This window comes from Macaca fascicularis, chromosome 7 (genome assembly GCF_037993035.2).
Source record: "Macaca fascicularis isolate 582-1 chromosome 7, T2T-MFA8v1.1".
Lineage (NCBI taxonomy): Eukaryota > Metazoa > Chordata > Mammalia > Primates > Cercopithecidae > Macaca > Macaca fascicularis.
The window spans coordinates 66,723,215-66,750,808 of NC_088381.1; the positions used below are offsets into that span (position 1 = coordinate 66,723,215).

Sequence of the window (27,594 nt, forward strand, 5' to 3'; positions counted from 1 at the left end):
ACCTTTCACCCGCGCGCCTCTGGCGCCACCGGAAGCCGGCGCTGGGTCTGTCACCAGGTGTCCCTCTGTTGCCTTGACTACGGCGGGCGCTGTGGGAGTGGAGAAGCCGCAAGTGCTGAGGCGCGGTGGAGGAAGGCATGGGAGCCAAGAGCATGAGGAGCTGGTGTCTTTGTCAGATTTGTACCTGCGGGTAAGAAATGGCTGGTGTAGTGGCGGGCCGGGGCTTGGGAGCCGACTCCTCGGGAACCCTGAGAATGGCCGTCCCCCGCAGATCAAGGGACGAGGACGCAGCGACATCCCCACTTATCTCATAAGCTCCACGAATACTCGCTCCGCACCCGCCGGCTACCTGGGGGTAAAACGTTTCTTCGTAGCCCCTGAGACTCCCAAGCAAGGATGCAAAGTAAATAATATATGTGAAGCAGCGACGGGATATAAGACTGGTGAGTAGTGGCATGTGATCCGACTGGGAGAATGCATTTCCACCCCGTCATCCCTCACCACAAAGATGAGAAAGAACAGTGCTCAAGGCCCTGAGTCTGCAACCCGTATCACACTTTCTTTCATCTGCTTTCTGTCCTCCCAGCCAGACCATATTCCCATTCCCGTCCAGGCAGCAGTTCTTTGGGATTCGCCTGACTGAAAAGGCAGTACAGTAGTCCCCACCCTGAAACCTAGAATCCAGCTGAGTCCTGCCTAACAACCTTCCATCACCTAGAAACAGTCTTCTCCTTCCTCAGCTTCACTGTTGACCCAGGGATTAGATCATTATTTGCTGAGTAAATATGAACGTGTCAATCCCTTCGTATTTGTAATCCCCTTCAAAGAAAACACCTGCATGTTGATGGAAAGCAGTTTTTTTGATAGTCTCATAATAAACACAGTTCGTAATTAGAAGTAGATTAAAATATCAACAAATTAACTTTGGGTGTATGAATCTGCAGACTGGTGTGCAGGAGACAATTTTTACTTTTTTCCTAATTTACATTCAACGCAAGTTCCTTTCTCATTCAGCTGTTAGGAAATTTGGTCTTCATTATGTTGAGGGCTACCCTTGGAATGGTGTGATTTTACTTTTTCTTTGTTTTTGGTTGTGGTTGTTTTGTTTTTTAAGGGTTTTATTTTTATTTTTTGATAATGCAATAAATACACAAGAGGTGTCATAAAAATCCATAATATTGTAAAATATCTATATTATAAAACACCTTCATAATTCTATCTTCCACAGATAACAAATGTTCTTTAAGACTTGTTTTACATGTGCATTGATTTTTTTTTTTTTTTTTTTTTTTTTTTTTTTTTTGAGACAGAGTCTCACTCCGTCGCCAGGCTGCAGTGCAGTGGCGTAATCTCAGCTCACTGCAATCTCCGCTTCCCAGGTTCAAACAATTCTTCCGCCTCAGCCTCTCGAGTAGCTGGGATTACAGGCTCATGCCACCACACCCAGTTAATTTTTGTATTTTTAGTAGCTCTCCTGACCTCCTGATCCACCCACCTCGGCCTTCCAAAGTGCTGGGATTACAGGCATGAGCCACTGCGCCTGGCCTGCATCGATTTTATTTTTTTTAAACAAAAAAGAGAATATTCTGAGCATACTATTCTACAATCCAGTTTTTTACTATTTACAATCTCACCATCTTCCAGTGACCATGTAAAGGTCACCCTCATTCTCTTAAATAACTGTATACTATTAGCTTATATGATATATTGGTCAAGGTTCTTAGTTATGGATAACATAACCTACTTTTGTTAGTTTAGGCAAAAAGGAATTTATTAAGGAGTGTATATATATGTGTGTATATATATATGTATATATAGTATATATATATGTGTGTATATATATATATATATATAGTTCATTTGGAAGAACTTAAGAAATCATTTTCAAAATAAGCTTCCAGGAAAAACTTCCAAAAATTTTACCACAGAACAGGACTGACAAGAGGCCACTGCCTCTGCCATAATCGAAAATTGCAACAGAGCTGTAGACTCCAGAATCACTCGTCTCTTCCATGGTCAAGAAGCTGCCAAGTTAGGAAACCAGCTCGCAAATCAAGATGCCACCTAACAACTTCTAACTCCAATCTCTTGTTGCCTCTATTACATTCATGCAAGCAAAATAAATGTTATGCCTTGACTCTCTCCTTATGTAGCTCTGTTCTGAGTCAAAGTGTCATGTGAATACATGTAGCAGGTGAAACCTAATTTGTATGTGGAAACTTTCTGCAAGAGCCTGGGAAATTCCCTATTAGCTTTTCAGCTTCTATAGTGTAACAAGACACTAAATTGTTATGAGACACTTAATTGCTGTGCTTCCACCACATAGGGATAGACCATTATTTATAGATTGTTTTTGTAAACACCATTACAGAGGAAACAGTTTTTGGGGTTTTTTTGTTTTTGTTTTTGTTTTGAGACAGAGTCTTGCTGGGTCGCCCAGGCTGCAGTGCAATGGCGTGATCTTGGCTCACTGCAAGCTCCGCTTCCCAGGTTCACTACATTCCCCTGCCTCAGCCTCCCGAGTAGCTGGGACTAGAGGCACCCGCCAAGCCCGGCTAATTTTTTTTGTACTTTTAGTGGAGACAGGGTTTCACCCTGTTAGTTAGGATGATCTCGATCTCCTGATTTTGTGATCTGCCCGCCTCAGCCTCCCAAAGTGCTGGGATTACAGGCGTGAGCCACTGCACCCAGCCCAGTTTTTGGTTTTTCAGTAAAGCCCTAGAATTTAGAAACTGTGAGTTTATTGGAGGTCTCTGATTAAAATGCAATTACAACACAAAATGTTTTTTGAAGTTAATCTTTCCATTGATTTTTTGCACAGGCGACATCATTGTCCACATGGAATCACAAGGATTTATGAAAATTCTGGGGTGTTTTGCCCTACAACTGAATATTTGGAAAAATATCCTATGTATGACAGTGTTCTTCCAGCTCAGAGTCTTAAACCCAAGCAAGAAATTCGAGCATGCCGTGGTAAAATGGAAGGAATAACTATATTTAAGTAAATATTTAGTAACTATTTGCTTTACTTATTTTTCTCCCAACTCTTCTGGTGTCAATAAAGTTTTCTAGCTATTTAAATTACTGTTTAGTTGATTTAAGTTGAACCAATTTGATAGGCAACCAACTAGTTAAATCACAACTTGAAAAAAAAAAAAAACAGAAAAATACGAATTAAGTTAGGTTGACAAAGTGTGAGAAGAAAAAAGGGATATAAAAAGTTCTATTTTTTTTTTAACTTCCTAAAATATCTCGTATTTATCTACTTTCCACTGTTACCACCACCTAGACCAGGGTGTCTTATCTTTTGGCCTCACTGGTCCACATTGGCAGAATTGTCTTGGGCCGCACGTAAAATACAATAACACCAACCATAGCTGATGAACTAAAAAAAAAAAAAAAATCACAAGAAAATCTCATAATGTTTTAACAAAGTTTATGAATTTGTGTTGGACCTCATTGAAAGCCATCCTGGGCCGCATGCAGCCCATAGGCTGCAGGTTGGACAAGCTTGACCTAGAAGAATGCAGTCACTTTATAATAATATCTGAATCTACTCTAGTTTTTGCAGTTTGATCTGTTTTCAATACGTCAGCCTGCCCAAATGATTTTAAAATGCAAACCAAACCCTATCACTTTTTTGCTTAAAATACTCTTAAACTTTCCCATTGTGTTTAACACAAACTAGAATCCTTATCAAAACCATGTAGAGGCATGGTTTGCTCACTACTTAATTCTCTAATTCATTTTCACTGTAGTGCCTTTTTCACTTTTATGCTCCATCCCATGGGCCATTTTTCATTTCCTTGAAAGTGCCAGGTTTCCCTTATCTCAGAGTCTTCCAAGATACTATTTTCCCTACCTGCAATTTTCCTTCCCTCTCTTAGCTAATGCTCATTCAATCTGTAGATCTCAACTACATTATCACTTGAATAAGCCTTCTCTGACACTTCCTCCAGTTTTCAGATTAGGTAAAATTCTTCTATGTAAGCTCCCAAAGCACCTTCCTATTATTTATCGTTAGACTGGTTTCAGTGTTTCATGAAAGCAGGAGCTAAGTCTTTTGTTATCTCAGCATTCTATTTTTAGAAAACTGGTAACAATGCCTACTAGCACATAGTAGGTACCCAATATTTGTTCAGTGAGTGATGAACACAAATCTTAAGCCTATACTTTTCATTTGGACTGACCTTTTTTGATCTGTCTGTATTTTTGTCAGTTAGGTGGATTACATATTATATTTACTCATTATTTTATTTAAACTGTTAATGTATATACATATTCAAGGTACAATCTTGGTGTTAAGTATAAAAATGTCAGTAAGTTTATGAACCCCAAATATCTGAGATAGGTCTCAGTTAATTTAGAACGTTCATTTTGCCAAGGTTGAGGGTGCATGCTGGTGACACAGCCTCAGGAGGTCCCAATAATAGGTGCCCAAGGTGGTCAGAGCACAGTTTGGTTTTATACGTTTTAGGGAGACACACATCAATCAACATATATGTAAGATGAATATTGGTTCGTTCCGGAAAGGCAGGACAACTCGAAGCTGGGAGTGAGCTTGCAGGTCATAGGTAGATAAGAAATAAATGGTTGCATTCTTTTGAGTTTCTGATGAGCTTCTCCAAAGGAAGCAGTCAGATATGCATTTATCTCAGTGAGCAGAGGGATTTGAAGAGAATGGGAGACAGGTTTGCCCTAAGCAGTCCCCAGCTTCACTTTTCCCCTTAGCTTAGTGATTTTGGGGCCCCAAGATTTATCTTCCTTTCACAAGTTGAAGTTCCTGCTTCCTAGTGACTTGTACATCATATTTCTATAATTTAGAGTTTTAAAAATGCTCTGTAACAGCTTTAGATTTTGGTGTTAGCCATTTTCATTTCAGATGCAGCTCATTCTTATATAGCAAAGATACAAACTTTCTTTTTTTATTATTTATTTATTTTTATTATTATAGTTTAAACTTTCAAACTTTTAGTCTAATATTTCTATTTTTAACATTTCAGGCATTCCTTGCAGTAATAATAGTTTGGTGACTCTAGTTACTTGTGTAGGTGTATGGCTCTTCCACAGATGGAAGATTTTACTTAAGTCCTCAGATTTTGGTATGCAGTAGTGCCATCTAGAAGTGTTACAATTGCAGATTCCAGGTCTCCATCTAAAAGAGCCAGTAGATAATAGAGTGGGTCTCAGGAAACTGCATTTTTAACCAGCATTGCTAGTGACTCTGTTGCCACTGATTCAATGCAGTAGGTCAGGAACTGGACTGCTCACTGAGGATGACATGGAACATAAAACAGAGACAATCTTTGCTTTACTGTTGTTTATCGTGTTGTGGGAAAGTCCAAATATGAAAATATCAGATAAATAACTAAGATAATTATGGATTATAATAAGTGAGATGAGGAAATTCAGTAACTGGTTGAGACTGATTAAATGGGAATGGTTGTTCTTTTTTCTTCACTTTATTAATATTTCTTTCTTAATGCCTTAATGGTTCATATTAGAGATTTGAAATAAATTTTACAATATTTGTGTTTATTGAACAAAGATTTTGCTTTTAACCAGTTCTAAATGTAGAAATTGAGAAAATTTAACCTGCCATATCTTTCTTTTAAAAGGCAATTGCTTTTTAATTCTGAATTTCCCCAGTTGACTTACTCAAATAAGCCTTAATAATTGGAAAAAAAAAAAGCAAGAAATGTCCGAAAGGTCCAAATATACCAATAAAACTAAAATATTCATTTCTTAAATTGTCATCTCTTCACTTAGTATGACATTGGATCTTTTCTTTCTATTTTCACTGGGAAACTAGCAGTATTTCTAAGAGTCATAATCTAGGAGCTTGAAACTCTTGCTTGACTCCCTCATGTTGACTGTGGTGACTATGCAGTAGAAAGTGGATTTATCTGTACAAACGAAGCATTCTGTACCTTTGTATAGTACAGGAAGTGACCGTGTAAAGAGGTGTCTGAACTTGTACAAGATTTTGGATCCCTTATAGCAGTCCTGTTGTAGCTCACTTAAATGACTGTCAGAGTTGGCAGGAAGCCTGCCCTGAAGGAGTAGGATTCTAGACACATCAGATGTTTCAGGATATATCAGATGAATAAGACTGCATTCACCCTCTACTACTACATAGAAAGCAGCTTTGGGTTTGGAGGTATACTTTCTAACACTTAACTAGTCTAACCAGAGAAACTGAGAGTTCTAAGCTTTTGCTTTGCTTTTCCCTTCCTGATTCTCTCACTTCCTGACTTCATTTTAGCCTATTCCCCTCTAGTTAGTATTTGGGAAGAGCAAAGAACAACTGACATGTCTTGGGAGGCAGAGGTATGTGATTTCTACTACTCTTCATTCATTAAAAAAAAAATTATTAAGCATTTATTAAGCATCAAGCACTATGCTAGACACCTGGGATGTAGTGGTGACCAAAAGCAGTCATAATCTCTGTGCTGACAGATGTTGCAACCTATTAGAGATGGCAATCAAAAACATTACTCAAAATAAGTCTAAAATTGCAACAGTGATAAGATCTATGAAGGATAGGCACAGGTACCTTGACATCCAGAACAAGAGTTTGACTTTATCAGGGAAATAAGAAAAATAAGTCAAAACCTGAAGGATGTTAAATTAGCTGGATTAAGAGGCGGAAAGAAATGCATTCCAAGCAGAGAGAGAGAGAGTAGCATGTAGCAGGAAGGAGCAGGGAAAGGAGAAAAGTATCAAAGAGGGCCAGCTGGAGCAGAGAAAGCAAGAGGAAGCATGGTGAGAGCTGAGGCTAGTGAAGGAGACCAGGCAGAGCCTTTAAGCCATGTTCAGTGTCATCTATGTCTTTACAGTAATAAGAAGCCATGAAGGTTTTTCTGCTTTGTTTTTTTGGTAGAGGGTGAAGTTGGGGAGGAAGGAAGTTAAGGAAGAGGCTAGCGAGATAAGGGCAAGAATGACCTGATCAGATTTACATGGGAAAGAATTACTCAGGTTCCATGTGGAGAAAAGATTGGAGGGAGAACTAGAGTGGATGTGGGTAAATGAGTTTTGAAAGTTATTAAAGTGATTCAAATGAGCTGTTGCAAAAACTTTGCATATTATGGTAGTGGCAGATGTGGAGAAAAGTGGTTGGATTTGAGGGAGATTTATGAGGCAAAATTGACGGTAGTTGATGACGGACTAGATAGGGGAGAGAATTGACGTTTGAAGGGTGAGTCCTAGATTTCTGACTATGCATCTGAAGCGATGGTGATGGCATTCACTTAAATAGAGAACAAGCAAAAAGGACCACATTTATTAAGGGGAAATAACGAGTTGATTTGGGACATACTAAGTTTTGAGTTGCCACTGAATATCCAAGAGACCATCATAGATGCTGGTATGGAGCTCAGAGAAGAGGTCTAAGCTGAGATGTAAATTTGAGAGTTTTTTCAATCTAGGTAGTAATCGAAGCTGTGGGAGTAGAAGAGTTATCCTCAGGAGTGAACAGTGGATGAAAAGAAGTATGTGTAGGTAGGTCTAAGTCTTGAGGAATGCTAACATGTATTTAATGACCAAGTAAAGGTAGATGAAGTTGCATAGGAGACTGGCAAGAAATAATCAGGAAGTCAGGAAGAGCAAGTTTCCTAGAAACAGACAGTGTGGACAATAATGTCAATTACTGCTAGAGAGGTCAAGTAAGATGAGGATTAAAAATGTTCGATGAATTTAATCACATGGAAGACATAGTGAACCTTAGAGCTGTATTAGGGAAGTGGCAGTCCTGGAAACCAGATTGAAATGGATTGGAGTGGGTGAGAAAACAGTTAATTAGTCTAAGAAGTTATGTTGTGAATAGAAGAATTCAGTGAGGGGTTTGGGTTCTTTGGAGAACTTACAGACATATGCAACAAATATTGGTTAATACAAGATAGTTTAATCACAAAATGAGTGATGTGCCAATAGAGTCCAGAAGAAAAAAGCAATCCATGAAGTCTTGGGGTAGTAACAGTAGTGGCTGCCATATTGATCTTACTATGTACCAAGCAGTCTTAAAAGTGTGTGTGTATATCCTTAAAAACAACTCTGTGAGATAGAAGATATTATTGTCCCATATTATATATAAAGAAACTGGGGCATAAACAGGTTAATGAAGTTATCCAAGGTCCTGCAGCTAGTAAATGACAGAGCCAGGATTTGGACGTAGGCGGTCTGATCAGTTTAAGTTTGTGTTCTTCTCCATTCCTCAGTTTTTACCTCAGTGTCTGCAGTACTACCTCTGTCACATAATGTTATATAATGCCCAGGTTGGCTGCATTACCAGCTGGCATCCATCCATGACAAGGAATTCTGGGAGATCCAAAGATGAGGAACATTCACATCTATAATCTGAATGTGATTTATGTCTAAAGACCAGAGTTACTAATCATTTAACAATAAGCGAGAAAACAGCATGAATTCAAAAAGAAGAAAGTATGCCAAAATAGTTTGCTGGAGACTTTAAGTAGGATGAATAAGGACTTTGACAAAGTGGACTCGGGGAATATATTTTTTAAGCTTTTCAGGTTTAGTAAATTTTACCTGAAATTTCCTTCCAGGTTAGAAAAAAAATCAATTACTTGAGGATAGTGTTTACTGAAGATCCAATTAACTGAGATCTATTGTAATGATGTTTTCAAAACTAGAATTTTTGATATATTTACTTTTCTCAAGATACTTAGTCACTGGATAGGACCTTATGAAAATTCATTTACTTCTTTCAAGTAGTTTATCAACTATTACCATTTTAATATCTTCTCAGACTTTCCAAGTAAAAAAAAAAAGCCTTGACATTTTCCATACTTCATTGAAATAATTAGAAATAAAAGAACTTGCGAGGCTATGTTTCAAATTTATATATTTCAGGTTGGATTATCGTCCTTATGAAATATTTAAACAGCCTCGCCATGTGCCAGAAGAATATAAACCAAAACAAGGGAAGATTGATCTTGGTATTACCTACAAACGGGATTTTAATTCGTACAAAGTGCAGCCTGTGGCAATAGTCCGGCCTTTGGAGAGACAACAAGTTAAAAAAGGAAAGTTGGACACTGTCCCGACTTATAAAGGTAACTTGCCATTTCATAAATGAAGGAGCCAAAAACTAAAATTCACTTCCAGCTTTAACATCTAATATCAAATTATAACTTTGGTGTGCTGCCAAACTTAGCCTCCATGGCTCAGGAAAGAACATTTCTCCCTTTGGCAAAATAGTATTGTATAGTAACAAAAGAAAATAGACCATTTGTCTGATTGAGAGGTAAAAGACCCACATTCCCATCCAAAGTCATCTACTTTATTAGTTTTCGCTGTCTCAAAACATGAAAAACAAAGGATGCCATTAAACAAGCATTATGTCACATTTGTCACTTCATGTCACCTTTAGTTGGCATTGTTCTTTTCTTCCCATCCTAGAAAAAGTTGAAATGCTTCCGAGAGTATTGGGATCTTTGAGGTCAAATAAATAGCAATGCTTTTCTCCATTCAAGTCCTGAACCAACCTATAAAGCAAAAGAGTTACCAGATGGAGAAGCACAATGTTACTTTTACACTGATAAAGGACAAAATAGAGAATGAAGCTTTCATCTGTAAGCAGGTGATTCCTGATATTGAGCCTCAGAATTAGATAGGCTTATCTACCCCATGATAGACAGTGCCAAATGGGGTCCTGCTCCTCTAAGAATTCTGGCATGGTGGAAGAGTGAGAATACTTTCCCTTTGCAGGCAACTGACTTAGAGGAGTATGAGTTGAGCCATGTATGTTTTTCTTTCCAGAAACCTGTTTTTTTGTTGTGGTGGTTTTTGGGTTTTTTTGAGACAGAGTCTTGTTCTGTCACCCAGGCTAGCATGCAATGGCACGATCTTGGCCCCCTGCAACCTCCACCTCCTGGGTTAAAGCAATTATCCCACCTTAGCCTCCCAAGTAGCTGGGATTACAGGTGCATACCACCACACCCAGCTAATTTTTTCTATTTTTAGTAGAGATGGTGTTTCACCATGTTGGCCAGGCTAGTCACGAACTCCTGACCTCAAGTGATCCACCCACCTCGACCTCCCAAAGTGCTGGGATCAAAGGCATGAGCCACTGCGCCTGGTCCAAAAACCTGATTTTAAAATACTCCAGTACTTTTGAGGAGTGGGGTCTTTATTTTTTTAAAATAGGCTTTTTTTTTTTCTTTCTTTCAAAATGGAGGCTTACTCTGTTTCCCAGGCTGGAGTACAGTGGTGCAGTCTTGGCTTACTGCAACCTCTTTCTCCTGGGTTCAAGCAATTCTCCTGCCTCAGCCTCCTGAGTAGCTGGGATTACAGGCATCCGCCACCACACCTGGCTAATTTTTGTACTTTTAGTAGAGATAGGGTTTCACCATGTTGGCCAGGCTGGTCTGGAACTCCTGACTTCAAGTGACCCACCCACCTCAGCCTCCCAAAGTGCTGGGATTACAGGTGTGACCACTGCACCTGGCCTAAAAATAGGCTATTTTAGGCTTATTTTGATTTTGATTTATGATAGGTATATTTTTATATCTTTTTATTAATAATGTAATTACATATATAGGATTACATTATTTCCATTGGTTATGTAAAATAGCTGAATGGATATGTCCTAATATAAAACACTTTTGTAAGAGTGATACCATCAATAATCAAAGTAATGATTCATACTTGATTTAGGTAATAGTTAAATGCATACTTTTTCTTTAAATTTCATGCCTACCTGTTCAACAAGTAACTAAAGTGCCGGACATCAGTATACTTTCATCTATAAGCCTACCCATTAGGGAGGTCAAGAAAATGTTTTTTCTGTTTTTTAAATCTTTGAGCACATAACATACTACACAGAGAACAAATTGCGAAGACTATGTGAATGCTGAAGAAGTATAATTAAATGTAGCATAGAGCAATTGCTGATATAGATTGATATGCACAGGAGAAAATGTACTGTGTAAAATTTGACATAAAGAATAATTGATGAAGATGAATTTGGTCTTTTTTCATTTGTTTGTTTTTTGAGATGGAATCTTGCTCTGTCACCCAGGCTAGAGTGTAGTAGCACGATCTCGACTCACTGCAACGTCTGCCTCCCGGGTTCAAGCAATTCTCCTGCCTCAGCTTCCTGAGTAGCTAGGATTACAGGCACGAGCCACCATGCCCAGCTAATTTTTATATTTTTAGTAGAGACAGAGTTTCACCATGTTGGTCATGCTGGTCTTGAACTCCTCACCTTGCGATTCGCCTGCCTCGGCCCCCCAAAGTACTGGGATTACAGACATGAGCCACAATATTTGGTCTCTTATACAATCATATTAAGATTTTCTTTTTTTCTACAAGATCCATAAGAAATATACCAGTAATACTGTTGTCCCCTGATGCTGGGAACATGTACACACAACACATGCACACACTTATACCCACACTACTAGCTTTCCATGACCTGAGTTTCCTGTAGATTCCGATACTTCCACTCCTATGGTTATAGTTCAAGGATAACGAATTTTGAGTTCCTCTGGCATTCTCACTACTGAACTTTCTTAGCAAAGGTGATGTTTTGTATTTCGGGTTTTCAGGCATGGGACAACAAAAACACTAAGAGCCAAGGTTCTACTTCCATACTCTGTATGATTGTACTGCAGGTTTTGTAGATAACCTATTTAAGAACAATTATGCAGCTGAAGAGAAGTCATCGTAGGAAGATACTCTCACTGTCCTCCTTTGGGAGGCCAAGGTGGGTGAATCACAGAGTCAGCAGTTCGAGACCAGCCTGGCCAACATGGTGAAACCCCATCTCTACTAAAAATACAAAAAATTAGCTGGGCGTAATGGTAGGTGCCTGTAATCCCAGCTACTCAGGAGTCTGAGGCAGGAGAATCTCTTGAACCTGGGAGGTGGAATTGCAGTGCACCAAGAACGCACCACTGCACTCCAGCCTGGGCAACAGTGCATTACTCTGTCTCAAAAAAAAAAAAAAGAAAGAAAAGTATTTGAAATAAATGAAAATAGAGTCACAACATACCAAAACTTCTGGAATGTGGCAAAAGCAGGGTTAAGAGGAAAGTTTATAGTGCTAAATGCCTATATCAAAAAGATAGAAATAGCTCAAATTAACAACCTAACCTTGCAACGAAAAGTACTAGCGGCATAATAACAAACCAAACCCAAAGCTAACAGAAGAAATAATTACAATCAGAGCAGAACTGAATGAAATGAAGACCCCCAAAACCATTCAAAGGATCAGTGAAGCAAAAAGTTCATTTTTAAAAAGATAAACAAGATGGATAAACCACTAGCTAGATTAACAAAAAAAGACATCCAAATAAGCACAATCAAAAATTAAAAAGTGACATCACAATTGATCCCACAGAAATACAAAAGATGCTCAGAGAATATTATGAACATCTCTGTGTACACAAATTAGAAAGTCTAGAGAAAATGGATAAATTCCTGGAAACACAAATTCCCAAGATTGAACCAGGAAGAAACAAATCCTGAACAGATCAATAATGAGTAAGGAAATTGAATCAGTAAAAAAAAAAAAAAAAAAAAAAAAACCCTGGACCAAATGGGTTCACAGCTGAATTCTACCAGACATAGAAAGAACAGCTGGTACCAACCCTACTGAAAGTACTCCAAAAAATTGAGGATGAGGGACTACTTCCTGGCTCACTCTATGAAGCTAGTATGATCCTGATACCAATATTTGACAGAAACACAAAAAAGAAAACTACAGACCATTGTACCTGAACACAGATGCAAAAATCCTCAGAAAATACTAGCACACCAAATCCAGCAGCACATCAAAAAGTTAATTCACCACAGTCAAGTGGGTTTTATTCCTGGGATGCAAGGATTGTCCCACATTGCAAATCAATAAATGTGATTCACCACATAAACAGAATTAAAAACAAAAATCATATGATCATCTCAGTAGATGCAGAAAAAGCATTTGATAAAATCCAACATCCTTTCATGATAAAAACTCTCAAAAAAAACTAGGCATTAAAGGAACATACCTCAAAATAATAAGAGCCATCTGTGACAGACCCACAGCCAACATCATACTGAATGGACAAAAAACTGGAAGCATTCCCTTCGAGAACTGGAACAAGACAAGGATGTCCACTATTATCACTCATATTTAACATAGTGTTGGAAATGCTAGTGTTGGAAATTATTTCTCTTCACTGACATGTAATTTATACCTGGGAAACCCTAAAATTTCTACCAAAAGACTCTTAGACCTAATAAATGAATTCAGCAAAGTCTCAGGATAAAAAAAATCAATGCACAAAAATCAGTAGCATTTCTATACACCAGTAATCTTCAAGCTGGGAATCAAATCAAGAACATGATCCCATTTACAATAGCCACACACACTCACAGTACCTGGGCATCTAACAAAGGAGGTGAATGATCTCTGTAAGAAGAAGGAAATCATACACTATACAAATGGAAAAGCATTCTATGATCATGGATAGGAAGATTCAATATCTTTAAAGTGTCATATTACACAAAACAATCTACAAATTACCAATATAATTTCTTTTTTTTTTTTTTTTTTTTGCAGAATTAGAGAAAAACTATTCTAAAATTTGTATGGAACCCAAAAAGAGCCTGAATAGCCAAGGCAATCCTAAACAAAAAGAATAAAGCCAGAGGCATTACATCTCCCAAATTCAAACTGTTCTATAAAGCTACACTAACCAAAACAGCATGGTACTGGTACAAAAATAGACACATAGCCCAATGGAACAGAATGGAGACTCCTGAAATTAAGCCAGACACCTACAACCACCTGATCGTCAACAAAATTGGCAAAAATAAACAATGGGGAAAGGACTCCCTATTCCATAAATGATGCTGGAAAAACTGGCTAACCATATGCAGAAGGATGAAACTGGACTCCTACCTTTCACTGTATACCAAAATTAACTCAAGATGGAGTAAAGGCTTAAATGTAAGACCCCAAACTATAAAAATCCTAAAAGAAAACCTAGGAAATACTCTTCTAGACATTGCCTTAGGCAAAGAATTTATATTTTAAGTACTCAAAAGCAAATGCAATAAAAATTGACACATGGGTCTTAAATTAGAGAGTTTCTGCACAGGAAGAAAAACTATCAACAAAGTTACAAACAAGTTACATAATAGAAAATATTCACAAACTGTGCATCCAACAAAGGACTAATATCCAGAATCTATAACTAAGTTAAATAAATCAAGAAAAGATAACATTAAAAGATGGGCAAAGGACATGAGAAGACAGTTCTTGAAAGAAAACATACAAGTAACCAACAAACACATGAAAATATTTTCAACATCACTTATCATCAGAGAGATGTAGATGAAAACCACAATGAGATACCATCTCATACCAGTCAGAATGGCAATTATTTAAAAAGTAAAAAAAAAAAAAAAAAAAAAAAAATGATGCTGGTGAGGGTCCAAAGAAAACGGAACACTTATATACTGTTGGTGGGAATACAAATTAGTCCAGCCCCTTTGGAAAGCAGTTTGGAGATTACTCAAAGAACTAAAAGTAGAATTACCATTCAATCAAGCAATCTCATTACTGGGTGTATAACCAACGAAAAATAAATCATTCTGTCTGCACTTGTATGTTCATTATAGCACTTTTCACAATAGCAAAGACATGGAATCAACATAGGTGCCCATCAATGGTGAATCATATAAAGAAAATGCAGTGTATATACACAATGGAATACTGTGCAGCCACAGTAAATAAAACCATGTTATTTCAAGAACAAGGATACAACTGGAGGTCATTATTCTAAGCAATTTAACACAGAAACAGAAAACCAAATACTGAATGTTCACACTTATAAGTGGGAGCTAAACATTAGGTATACATGGACACAAAGATGGAAACAATAAACACTGGAAATTCCAAAAGGAGAGAGTGAGGGGGCATGCAAAGGTTGAACAACTACCTGTTGGGTACTGTGTTCACTAATCGGATGATGGAATCATTAGAAGCCTAAACCTCAGCATCATATAATATACCCAAGTGATATACCTTCACATATAATCCCTGAATCTGAAATTCAAATAAATGAAATAAATGGTATGGGGAAAACTGAGTATCCACATGTGAAGGAATGAAATTGGAGCCTTATTCCATAAACAAAAATCAATTCAAAGTGAATTGAAGTCTTAAACATAAGACCTGAAACCATAAAATTCCTAGAAGAAATCATGGGAAATGACCTTGACTTTGACCTTGCCAGTGTTTTTTTTTTTGGATATGACTCCCAAAACACAGGTAACAAAATAAAAATAGACAAATGAGTTCATCCAAACTAAAAAGTGTCTGTACAGCAAGGAAACAATCAAGAAAAAAAAATTGGAACATATGAATTGGCAGAAAATATAAGCAAACCATGTATCACATAAGGGGTTAATATTTTAAAAAATAAGGAACGTAGACAATAGCGAAAACAAAAAGGGGGGGATTAAAAATTGACCAAAGTACCTGAATAAACATTTTTCCAAAGAAGACATACAAATGGCCAATAGATATATGAAAAGATACTCAACCAATCACTAGATAAATGCAAATCAAAACCGCAATGAGATGTCATCTCACACCTGTTAGGATGTCTGTTATAGAGAAGATAAAAGATAGCAAGTGTTGGTGAGGATGTGCAGAAAAAGCAATCCTTGTACTCTATTGGTTTGAATGTAAATTGGTATAGCTATATGGAAAACAATATGAAGTTTTCTCAAAAAATTAAACATGGAGTTTTTATGTGATCCAGCAACTTCTCTGGTGTATACCCAAAGGAAATGAAATCAGTATCTTGAAGAAATATCTTCACTTTTATTTACTGCAGCATTATTCACAATAATCTAGACAAGAAACAACCTAAATGTGCATCAATCAATGAATGAATAAATGTGATGTGTAAATATTTGTATGAACATATATATAGTACACATCTATTATATATTATGTAATAATATGCATAATAATGTATAAATCTAAAAGAGTTGAATACATAGAAGCAGAAGATAGAATGATGGTTACCAGAGGCAGGGAAGTGGGGGAAATGGGGATATATTGGGCAAGAGGTATAAAGTTGAAGTTGTATAGGATGAGTAAATCTAGAGATCTAATGTACAGCATCATGATTATAATTAATAATACTGTACTGTATACTGGAAATTTGCTGAGAATAGATTTCAGGTGCTCACACCACCCACACACACACACGCACAGATGCACACACATGCACACACACAGGTTACTGTGAGGAGATGAATATGTTTCTCACTTTAGTAATCATTTTACTGTGTGTGTATACATGTTAAAGACCAAGTACATTTTAAATATATACAGTGTTTATTTAAAAATAAAATTGACTATATAAAAAGAAACTTTATAATTGAGAATTTAAAAAGCAATAGCATGAAAAATGAAATTGCCATACTAGACACCAAAATGAGATATCCTCAGGGGAAGACATTATTTACTACAAAAATAGTGGAGCAAACAGTGCTTCAAGAATTGATACTTGGTAAGTTATCACTTCAGGCCAGCCTGGGAATGCATCAGACACTAGTCGGTATTGATATGTAGAAAGAGGAGGGATATTCTGAAAACTGGTACGAAATGAGTAAAAAAGCATAGAATCAGAAAAATAAAACAGTTATTCAGTAGACATAGTGAGGACCAGAAATTTTCAGGGATGAGAGATTGGGGTGTAATTCCATGAAAGTAGATTGAGATCAGTTTGGGAAGAACCTTGAGTGCCAGGCTGAGGGGACCTGACATAAGTATAGATTTTTAAAAATCTTCTTGGAAGGACATCAGACAGCTGTAGAAGCAAAATACAAAAATTTCAGAGAGCTAGGAGCTCTTCCTCAGTGAGTTGATATGGCCAGCCATTTACTTCTCTGGGAACACTTGTCAAGTCCTAGGCCTATGCTGAGGATTGAGCTTGGCATAAGCAGATAAACTCTAGTAGAGGAAAAAGAAAGCAGTGGAACACTCGAATTTGGGCTGATAGGACCAATTGAAATCTAGAAGAGCCCCAGATACATGGCTGGTTTTCAATGTGAGACATTCACTGAGTGTTTGTAGGGGAGTGGGCATGGTGTGCTGGGAGACTGGGCCAGAAAAATTCCAGAGGAATATCCCACAGTCTTATTTGGGAGTAAATGCTTAGGAGACGAAGCTCCACTAGAATGAGGGCCTTACTACAAACACACCTCGAGTCTTGTTCTTGAGACATTTGAAACTAGAGTAAGACTATGTCTAACTAAAGGTGCCATTGAGCACTGATCTAGCTCGGATTCTGGTAAGAATGAGGTGATCTCCCCCATATTCTAACATAGGAAAGAGTGAACTGTCTCCAGTTGAAAATAACATTGATTTTAGTTTTTATGATTCTCTTATACACAACATTCAGCACATAGTAAAATGTTATGAGGCCTATGAAGAATCAGGAGATATTTGAAGAGATAATGGTCAAGACTTTTCCAAAATTGAAAGAATCAGCCCACAGATTCAAGAAGCTCAGCAAACTCCAAAATAAACACATAGGAAACCATCCTAGACAACTATTGTCAAACTTCTGAAAATGAAGTAAATATAAATTCTTAAAAGTAGCAAGTGAAAAACTATTCATTATCTACAAAAAGAAAAAGTTATATCTGACTTTTAAACAGAATGATACGTGACTTTTCAACACAAACTATGGAAGTTAAATGACAATGATATGACACTTTAAAAGTTCTAAAGGTGCGAGAAGGATCTAGAATTTTAAAGCCAGCAAACCTGAGAATGGTATATCTAGTAAAAATAGCCTTGAAAAGTTAAAGCCAAGTAAAAATGTTTTCAGACAAAAAAAGAAAAAGCTGAGATACCTACTACAGAAAGTATTAAAGGACATTCTTCAGTTAAAAGGAAACTTATTCCAGAGAGAAGCATGAAATGCAGGAATGGATGAAGCACACAGGGTAAATATGTGGGTAAATATAAAATAATATTGACAACTTAAAATTACTATATTATGTTTTTACACAAATATAAAATAAAGTATGTTAGAACAGTAGTACAAAAGGCAAGCGGATTTAAATAGAATTAAATTGCTTACAGGTTCTTCCATGCCAGAAGTGGCAAAAATATCCATTTACGTTTGAGTCAGAAAAATCTCATAATAAGTCAAACGTTCATTATTTATTTTTAAAATATAGAAAAAATTCTAATAGTAAAGTGGAATAATACAAATGCCATTTATTAATACAAAAGAAGGCGGGAAATAAGGGTTATGGGAACAAAGGAGGGAAAAATCAAAAGCAAATAGCAATACAGTCAACTTAAGCCCAATTAGATCATTACATTAAGTGTAAATGAACAAAATATTGTGATTAAAACTCAAAGACTGATTTTTCACACGTTAAAAGATATTATTTTTTTAAAATGCCAATAATTTACAACTTACATAAAATGGATAAATTTTTTGAAAAATACAATTTAACAAAAGTAACTCAAGAAGAAATAAAAAGTCAAAATAGCCCTTATCTGTAAAGGAAATTGAATTTGTAGAATTCAAGGTGTAATTTTAAACCTTGCCTTAAAGAAATCCAGAATTTTCAGATTCTGTGTAGGATGCAGAATGCCAGAAAGAGTATATTCCCAACATAAGAATAAGAAAAAGCCAGCTAATTTATGAAATCATAAATGTGTATGAATCCTTTAGAAAGCTGAGATCACAGGTTAACCAATTAGCCTGACATTTAACGAAAAACAACTTCCACCCAGTTGAGACAGGAGGCAAGCACTGTTTCACCCAAAGCTGGGCATGGAATGAAGACTAGCTGTTACACAAGTGTATAAAAATAATTAATTTACATATTTAATTGCTAAAGACGAGTGTGAGCTACTGTGAGAGCATAGAAGCTCTGAGAACTTCAGACACTAAAGGGGCAGTTCAAAACGACTCATAGACTGTTCTCTATGGATGTTCACTGTGTGATCATCAGAAAGATTGGGAGAAAGGCTGGAGACCACAGAAAGTTTTCTTCATAGTGCAGGTATGGAGAGAAGAATGGTTGTTGTTACAAAGAAAAAAAAAAAAAGCAGGAAGCTCCATTTGGATGCCTCTAACCTACAGAACAAAAAAGGATAAATATCCACTGCAGGAGAGGCATCACTGTGACAGCCCCAATGAATAGGTGAAGATGTATTGCAACTTGATGAAAGATAAAGAAAAACAACAGCAAGGAGCAAAATAAAACTGAACCTTGAAAATGAAGAAAGAACAGGAAACTGTCTTGGGACCAACAATTAGAGACCTACTACATTAAGTGAAGGGGCAGGTGCACTGAGAGAGCCGTGCTTCTGAGACCCAGGGGCACAGGGCCTGCCTAAGACTGAAGCTGGACTGAGACAACAGAGAAACCACCACACACCCACCTTCCACTTCCCAAACACAAGATTCTAAGCTTCAAATATACAAAGCAGCAAACACTTATAGTATTAACATAAGAAATGTAAAAATATGCATTTGTAGTTGGAGATTTCAACACTCTCTTTAAGTAATCTGTAGAACGTAGACAGGTAATAAGTAAGAATATAAAGACCTGAACAACACTATCAACAATTTGTCCAAATTGACATTTGTAAAGCACTTCTGCCAACAGTAACAGAATACACATTCTTTTCAAATGCACATGAAAGCTTCATCCAGATAAACTATATTTGGAGTCATAAAACAAACCTTAACAAATATAAAAGAATTGAAATCATGCAATGTGTGTTTTTGATCATAACAGAATTAAATTAGACATCAATAATACAAAAAAATGTAGAAAAATCCCCAAATATTTGGAAATTAAACAGCAAATTACTAAATGTTTGTTTTTTCCTTAAGTATCATGAAACATTAAAAACACATGATAAAGATTATGGTGTTTTAAAGGTATTCCTAGAATGTTATCAATAAATATTCCAGAACAGATAATAAGTATTCCAGGCATATGAGCATAGGCATATTTATGGGGAGAAAATCAATTTTCTGCAATTAGCTAGAACTGACATTCATACTATTGTACACTATTACATCCATCTCTCAGTGTCCAAATTCTTGCTTCCATTTTGAAAACCAAAGCTGGTTTGGTGAGGGAAAATATTGTCTTCTGTTTACTCTCTTACAATGAAAATCTTTTTTCTCTTTTGTGGTAGCAAGAATTCTCCCTATATGATTGTGTGGAACTGTAGATCTTTAATAACATCTGTGATTTCTTTTAGCTAGTGAAAAATGGTGTTATACTTTTATACTTTACTTTGCAAAGAAGAGAGATTCCCTCATGGTACCTCAAGAAAAAAAAGACTCTGGTAAAGCTTCAGGTGAACTGAAAATGGAAAACTATCAGGTGCCAGGGAGCTTCAAGGAAGAGCTTTTCCCTTCATCTCCGCAGTGAGCTACATGATTTCTCTCACAGCACCTTCACTTCACTCATCTGCTCTGATTGCCACTTTACTAACTGGCCGCCTCTGACTAGTTATCTTTTCTGTTTCTTTACAGGTCTGTTTTGAATGTAACTTCAGCTTTCCATGGCTCTTCAGCACTACCTCCTGGCATCCTTTTCAATTCTCTCATTTCTATCTCACTCATTATTTTCAATTTTAGGTTTACAAGAATAAGAATGCTTGATCTAGCTCATCTTTTCTGTCAGTTTGTCTTCAAGGTCTCTGCTGGCCTAAAGGTCGCCTATTCTTGAGTCAGGTGCCCTCTCTCATCCAAACATCAGTAACTTGATCATTTAGTCCAAAAGTTGGCCATTTTGGCAGAAATGGATAAACATTTTATCTCTTTGAAGAAGATATCCACATAATAAGTTTTCAAGGTTTGACCTTTCCTGTAAATACTGCATAGACTTTAGTTCTGATTTTAGTATGTTATCTTGTATAATAAATTTCTGTCATTTATAAATTCATTTTTGGTATTTAGAAATACATATTTTGAGGTGAAGTCAATTTTTTTTTTTTTTTTTTTTTTTTTTTTTGAGGCGGATTCTTGCTCTGTCGCCCAGGCTGGATTGCAGTAGCATGATCTTGGCTCACTGCAACCTCCACCTCCCGGGTTCAAGCGATTCTCCTGCCTCAGCCTCCTAAGTAGCTGGGATTACAGGAGCCTGCCACCACGCCTGGCTAATTTTTGTATTTTTAGTAGAGATGGGGTTTCACTGTGTTGGCCAGGCTGATCTAGAACTCCTGACCTTATGATCCACCCACCTCGGCCTCCCAAAGTGCTGGGATTACAGGCATGAGCCACCGTGCCCGGCCGGTGAAGTCAATTTTCTGGTATTTCCTAGCTTATTATCTTCCTCATCTAGAAATAGAAAACACAAATAATCCTTAGTTGAAATATAAACATTTCAGTTTTAGTGAAGTGTACCATTACCAACTTGTAATGGTATTACAAGTCATCACCCTGTAGACACCAGAGTGACCCAAAATGCTCCACAGTCTAGGTAAACTGCAGGAAGTAGGCTTAAGGTTATTTAACTTCCAAACTCCAGATCTTTGCTCTGATGGTCACTTCAAATTCTACAATTTCAAACACCTTTGAAGGTATTCAGTTAAGGCCTCTGGCCTCTAGATGGCCCTCTATCTTTTGGGAATGCCTTAAAGTCCTTTTCATGAGGGAAAGTTGAAGCCAGAGATCTTTCTGGGAGATCTCCTTGAGCAAAGATACAAGTTACCCTGTATCTTTGCTCAAGGAGTTCTTTCTGTAGCTTCCTAGAGTATACCAGAATTAAAATTTTCTCTCCTTTGATGAGTCTCTCCAAAGCAAGGAGTAATATCTGTATTACTTTTGTCTACACATGAGGGCACTTGATTTTATTTCAAGCCCTGGATTTTAGACATACCTTAGCATTTTGTGAGTTGTACTTAAAATCCCAACCACTTCCTAGGAATACAACCATAATCTCCTAAACTCTGTCCTCACCTACAACACAGTCCTTTTGGCTTTCAAGAACTATCCACAATCAGGCTCAGATATGCTTTTCCTTTGTTATGTAATCAGATGAATTTGAAAGTAGAAAATTATATCTATTAAAGTGAGGAGATGGGTAGAGGAAGGTGAAAATGAAGAAAAAGAACAAATCTGAAAGGAATCAGAGAAACTGTATTCTGATACTATTGTTTAGATTTCCAAAGGAAATGGAAAGATGTTTGGCAATGAGAGAAATCAGTTATGATTTTTAGAAGATGGTTGTTTTCTTCAGCGTTTAAAAATGTTTTTACTTTGTTTTAATTTTCAAGATGATTATAGAGCTTATGACCTTCATAAAAGTGAACTTTATAAGCCAGAACAAACTTATCAACCCCCTACTGTGAAATTTGGAAATTCAGCTACATTTCAGGATGACTTTGTTCCTCAGGAGATAAAGCCTAGGCAAATCTTTAAACCCTCCTCTGTGGTCAAACGTTCTACAGCCCCTTTTAATGGCATTACAAGTCATTGCCTTGATTATATACCTCATCAGCTTGAACTCAAGTTTGAAAGGCCAAAAGAAGTTTGCAAACCAACTGACCAATGCTTTGAGGATCTCACAGCTCACCGGTATGACTTTCAGGGTCTTATTGGTGAAACTGCAAAAATCTGCAGACCTGTACACACCAGAGTGACCCAGAATGCTTGGTTTGAAGGAAGCACTGAATTCCGTGAATGTTTTCAACCATGGGAAATCCCACCATCTGAGGTCAAGAAAGTACCAGAGTATGTGCCTCCTACAGGTAACATCTATTAAACAGCACAAGCCATCTTGACTATGTTCCATATCAGGCCAACCATGTAGTTCCCATCAGGCCAGTTTCTCATAGAAGAAGTAACAATTTTCCTTTCGAAGGAAAAAGCACCATGAGGGAAGATTTTCCAGCATGGGAAAATTGTCGTCAAGGACTTATTAAGAAGCAGCAGATTCCCAACCCATCTGGAAAATTTGATGGTTTGAGCACTTTCAGATCTCACTATGGGCCACACAAATTGATTCCAACAGAGAGTTGCAAATCTTTAAATATTGCTTTTAAGAGTTCTGTTCCATTTGATGATGTGAGCATGTACTCTGTAGAGTACACACCAAAAAACAGGAAATTTGCCCAACAAGTTACTCGTCTCCTCCAGGTTACATTTTTGAAAATGCCAATTCCCAAGGTCATAAATTCTTTCACAAGATTTCTCCCACAGTGAAGGCCTTCTAATAACCAAAATATGCTTAAAAGGAAGCTACTAGCAAGTAATTGTTTTTCCAAGAGAAGACTCAATTTTTGGAGTGAAAAAAATTATGATATAATAAATCATTTTTTATATTTTTAAACAAGAAAATTGGAAAATGTATTATAAAAACTCAGAATCTTAAAACCATTTTGTATTGATACTTTAATCAAGATCGTTCTTTAATATGCATTTCAGAAGGTTCAATAATATACATTCCCATGTGAACTCTTTTAATATTTAACATATTGCTTAGTAGCTTGTCCCCAGTCTATTATCATTTGTAATTCTGTTTATAATTATGGCAATTTTATGGTTATTCACATACCAGTTGTTATTTATCAAGCACATCAGGATTATCTAGAACAACATTGAAAATGATACATGAATTCCTCTTCCAAGATAATAGGATTCATTTTACTCAGACTTCCGTGCATCTACATAGCATCTACTGAGTCAAGTTTTGGTTGGTGGTATACAGACTGCTGCACTGCTCCTCACCATGTTCAGGTTAGCAAGAGGCACTGTGGTGTGGCAAGGAAAGGCTCTGTGTGCTGGGAATCAAAGGACTTGAGTTCAAGTTCTAACTAATTATCATTATTTTTAGAGACAGGGTCTCACTGTCACCCATGCTGGAGTCCAGTGACGTGATCACTGCTTACTGCACCCTCAGCCTCCTGAGCTCAAGTCATCCTCCTGCCTCAGCCTCCCAAGTAGCTGGGACTACAAGGGTGTGCCACCATATCTGACTATTTTTTTTTAAATATACTTTGTAGAGACAGGTTCTTGCTATATTGGCCAGGCTGTTCAATATATTGGCCAGGCTACTCTTGAATCCCGCCTTGGCTTCCCAAAGCACTGGGATTACAGGCATGAGCCACTATACCCAGCCAGAGTTCAAGTTCTAATAATATAGATTTCTACTTGTATTACCTTAGACAATGACTCATATCTCTGAGCCTCGGTGTCTATTTGTAAAATGATGTCTGTTCTCAAAAAGAGTTTGTTTTGAGCATCAGACTATATGGTACATTTTAGTCCTTAAAGTACAAGTATAAGTGTAGAGGATTGTTAAAAAAAAATCACTCAATCTCTTTTTGTACTTGTTTTCTCCTTTTCAAATGAGGAAAATTACTTACTCAATCCTCATTTACTGGCCTGTAGCAAGGATTGTAAACTAACCTAATTTGCTTTGAGCTTCTGAGTAGTATGTGCTTCTGAGAGGAGTCTTGTCCTTTAAAACTTCATGAGCACCTGAGAAATTGTTAACAGAGAATGGAAAGCTTGGAATGGGGTAAATACAGTGGTTTGAGTAACAGTATTTGCAGAAAGGAAAAAGTATTTGCTAGGGTAGTTTTAGGAAGTTTCAGGAAGACTGACAGCTCTGAAGAAATCTTTAGGGTAAATGTAGGTAATTTTGAACCTAATTGTCATGCCAAGTCACTGTTCAGAGGCAGAACCAGCCCCCACAGGGGGCATAATCACCTGGTTCACCTCTTCCAGTGTGAAGATAAGTGCTAAGGAAAGGAATGATGCCAGAAAGTATAGTAGAAACACTCTATTGCATTTAGAAATGCTGAAAATTTCCTAATGAATTAAACTCTTATTGGGTGGTTCCTTTTTTAAAAAAAAATAAATAATTACATTATGAGAGAATATGATTTATTTTAGCATAAAGTGAATTTTAGTCTTTCATGGCTTCAAAATTATTTCAAAATATACTTTATTGAAAATCATCAATATTTGGTTATTTTAATTGTTCAAAAGTAATTTGTTCTTATTTACATTTGTTAGTAAAAGTATGGTGTGTGAAACTTTATATTTCTATGCAACATTAAAAAAATCAATAAAAGGAATGGATTTTTAAGAAGTCATTTCTGTACCTAATTTTTTTTAAAGAGAGCATTTTAATAAAGTCCTGTCCAGGTTAACCTATACATAAGTAGATGTTCTCACTTTTTACATACAAAACAATAATGTATAATCAGAATTAAAAATAAGGGAACACTACAGCACTCTGTCATCCCGTCCCATATTCCAATGGTGGATATTCAAATCCCTCTGTAATTTAATGGGGGTGGTCTCCTCCCAGGACAAAGGTCACCCTTAATAAGACATCTACTAGAGTTTCCAGAGGCAATTTGCCATGGGATAAGGATTGAAGATGAATAATGGTGTTTCCCCATAATCTAGCACTCAGTAAACAGGTGTGAAAATAGAGATTGAAACAGAGAATAATGTAAGACATTCAGCCTAGGAGTTCAGGAAAGTCTTCCTATGGAGAGGATAGACAGGTGAGCTGAGTCTTGGAAGATAAGTAGGAAATTGCCAAGAAAAACGAGAAGATGGGAATAGCATAAAAATAGGTACAGAGGGACTCTCTATCTCTGTGAAAGAGTTAAAGGAACTTCCAAGCTATGTTGGTGGACAGCTAGCAATCCCTGATTCATTCTCCTCTTAGGTCTTCTTGAAATGCTATGTGAGAGCTCACACAAAAAAACATTTTAGCAGGGCTGGAAACTACTAATATTACTTAGCAAACGGCTGGATTCTAGAAGGAATTTCCACTATGCCAAATTTGGATAAATCTAATGAAGGAAGGAGGAAAATGCAGAGAGAAAAGTTGGTAGATTTCTACCCCAGCCCCATCCCATTTCCACCCTATCTCTCTGGAAAAACTTGTTGTGTAAAATAAGACCACAGACATATTAGAAATAAAGGCTGTACAGAAATAAAAACTGTACAGACAATAGAAGGAGTGAACCCTAATGTAAACTATGGACTTTGAGTGATAATGTGTCCATGTAAGTTCCTCTACTATAACAAACGTACCACTCTGGCTGGGGGTGTTGATGGGGGGGAGGCTGTGCATGTGTTGGGGGAGGGGCATACGGGAACTCTGTGTTTTCCACTGTGTTTTGCTGTGAATCTAAAACTGCTCTAAAAATATAAAGTCTAGGCCAGGCGTGGTGGTTCATGCCTGTAATACCAGCACTTTAGGAGGCTGAGGTGGGTGGATCACAAGGTCAGCAGATCAAGACCATCCTGGCCAACATGGTGAAACCCCATATCTACTAAAAACACAAAAAAATTAGCCGGGCATGGTGGCAGGTGCCTGTAGTCCCAGCTACTCAGGAGGCTGAGGAAGAATGGTGTGATCCCGGGAGGCTGAGCTTGCAGTGAGCCAAGATCGCGCCACTGCACTCCAGCCTGGGCAACACAGCGAGACTCCATCTCAAAAAATAAAATAAAATAAAATAAAATAAAGTCTATTTTGAAAGTTTTCTTAAAAGCCCTTCAAGGCAGGAGGGAAATGTTCACTCAGAGGCTGGAAAACCCACATCCCAGCTTCTGAATATCTCACGTTTGCAGGCTTGATTTTATACAAAACTATAAGGCCTTTTCTGAGAATTGCTGTGTGAGAGGATCCTCATGATACTCAGGAAGTGGAGGGGAGACCTCTGGAAGCTCAGGAGTCGAGGAAAGTGAACCTTGCAATCATGAGTTAGTAACTTCAAAAAGGCTGTTTAAAAACATGCTGATAACATGCTTTTGAAAGGGTTGCAGTGTACAGTAAAACATCAGAACTCCTTCATTTTGTTAAGGCTTTTGCTTTCTTTCTTTTATTATTCAATGCTCTTTTGCATGCAACTGCAGATTTTCATCCTGTATCACAGACACAGGGCTTTCATCCATACTATCCCTCCCCAGCCTTCTCATAAACACAGCACACAGTTTGATAGATGCTCTCTAGGATGACCAAGGGTACTTTCCCATCCCATCAATATCTGTGTTAAGACTTCCTTTTCTTTTCTTTATTTATTTTTGTTTGTTAGTTTGTTTGTGATGGAGTCTTGCTGTGGCGGCCAGGCTGCAGTGCAGTGGTGTGATCTCAGTTCACTGCAACCTCTGCCTCTTGGGTTCAAGCGATTCTCCTGCCTCAGCCCCCCAAGTAGCTGGGACTACAGGTGCATGCCACCACGCTTGGCTAATTTTCGTACTGTTAGTAGAGATGGAGTTTTGCCATGTTGGCCAGGCTGGTCTAGAGCTCCTGGCCTCAAGCAATCCACCTGCCTTGGCCTCCAAACATGCTGGGATTATAGGCACGAGCTACCACACCTGGCCAAGACTTCTTTTATTATAGCCATCATGGAACTATAATGACTGAGAAGGAAATGTGGCTAGGAGTTGCTTACAGACAGTAAGCAAGCAATAGGAAAACCAAACCAAACCACAAAAACATAGGTAAAAGTTCTAAACAGACACTTCACCAAAAAAGATATACAGATAATGTATTAATTTGCTAAGACTACTATGAAAAGTACACAGAGTGGCTTAAACAATA

General features: G+C 37.4%; 1 protein-coding gene across 1 annotated transcript; it reads left to right on the plus strand.

Moving 5' to 3' along the window:
• The first annotated feature begins 75 nt into the window (after window positions 1–75).
• On the plus strand, window positions 76–25,113 carry LOC102139804 (stabilizer of axonemal microtubules 2-like). The gene is given in 6 exon segments (XM_065548297.2): window positions 76–190; window positions 2,822–3,001; window positions 8,872–9,074; window positions 22,298–22,774; window positions 22,777–23,118; window positions 23,121–25,113. Coding segments are annotated over 6 exon segments (1,371 nt in total). The 5' UTR covers window positions 76–137; the 3' UTR covers window positions 23,237–25,113.
• Window positions 25,114–27,594: the final 2,481 nt, after the last annotated feature.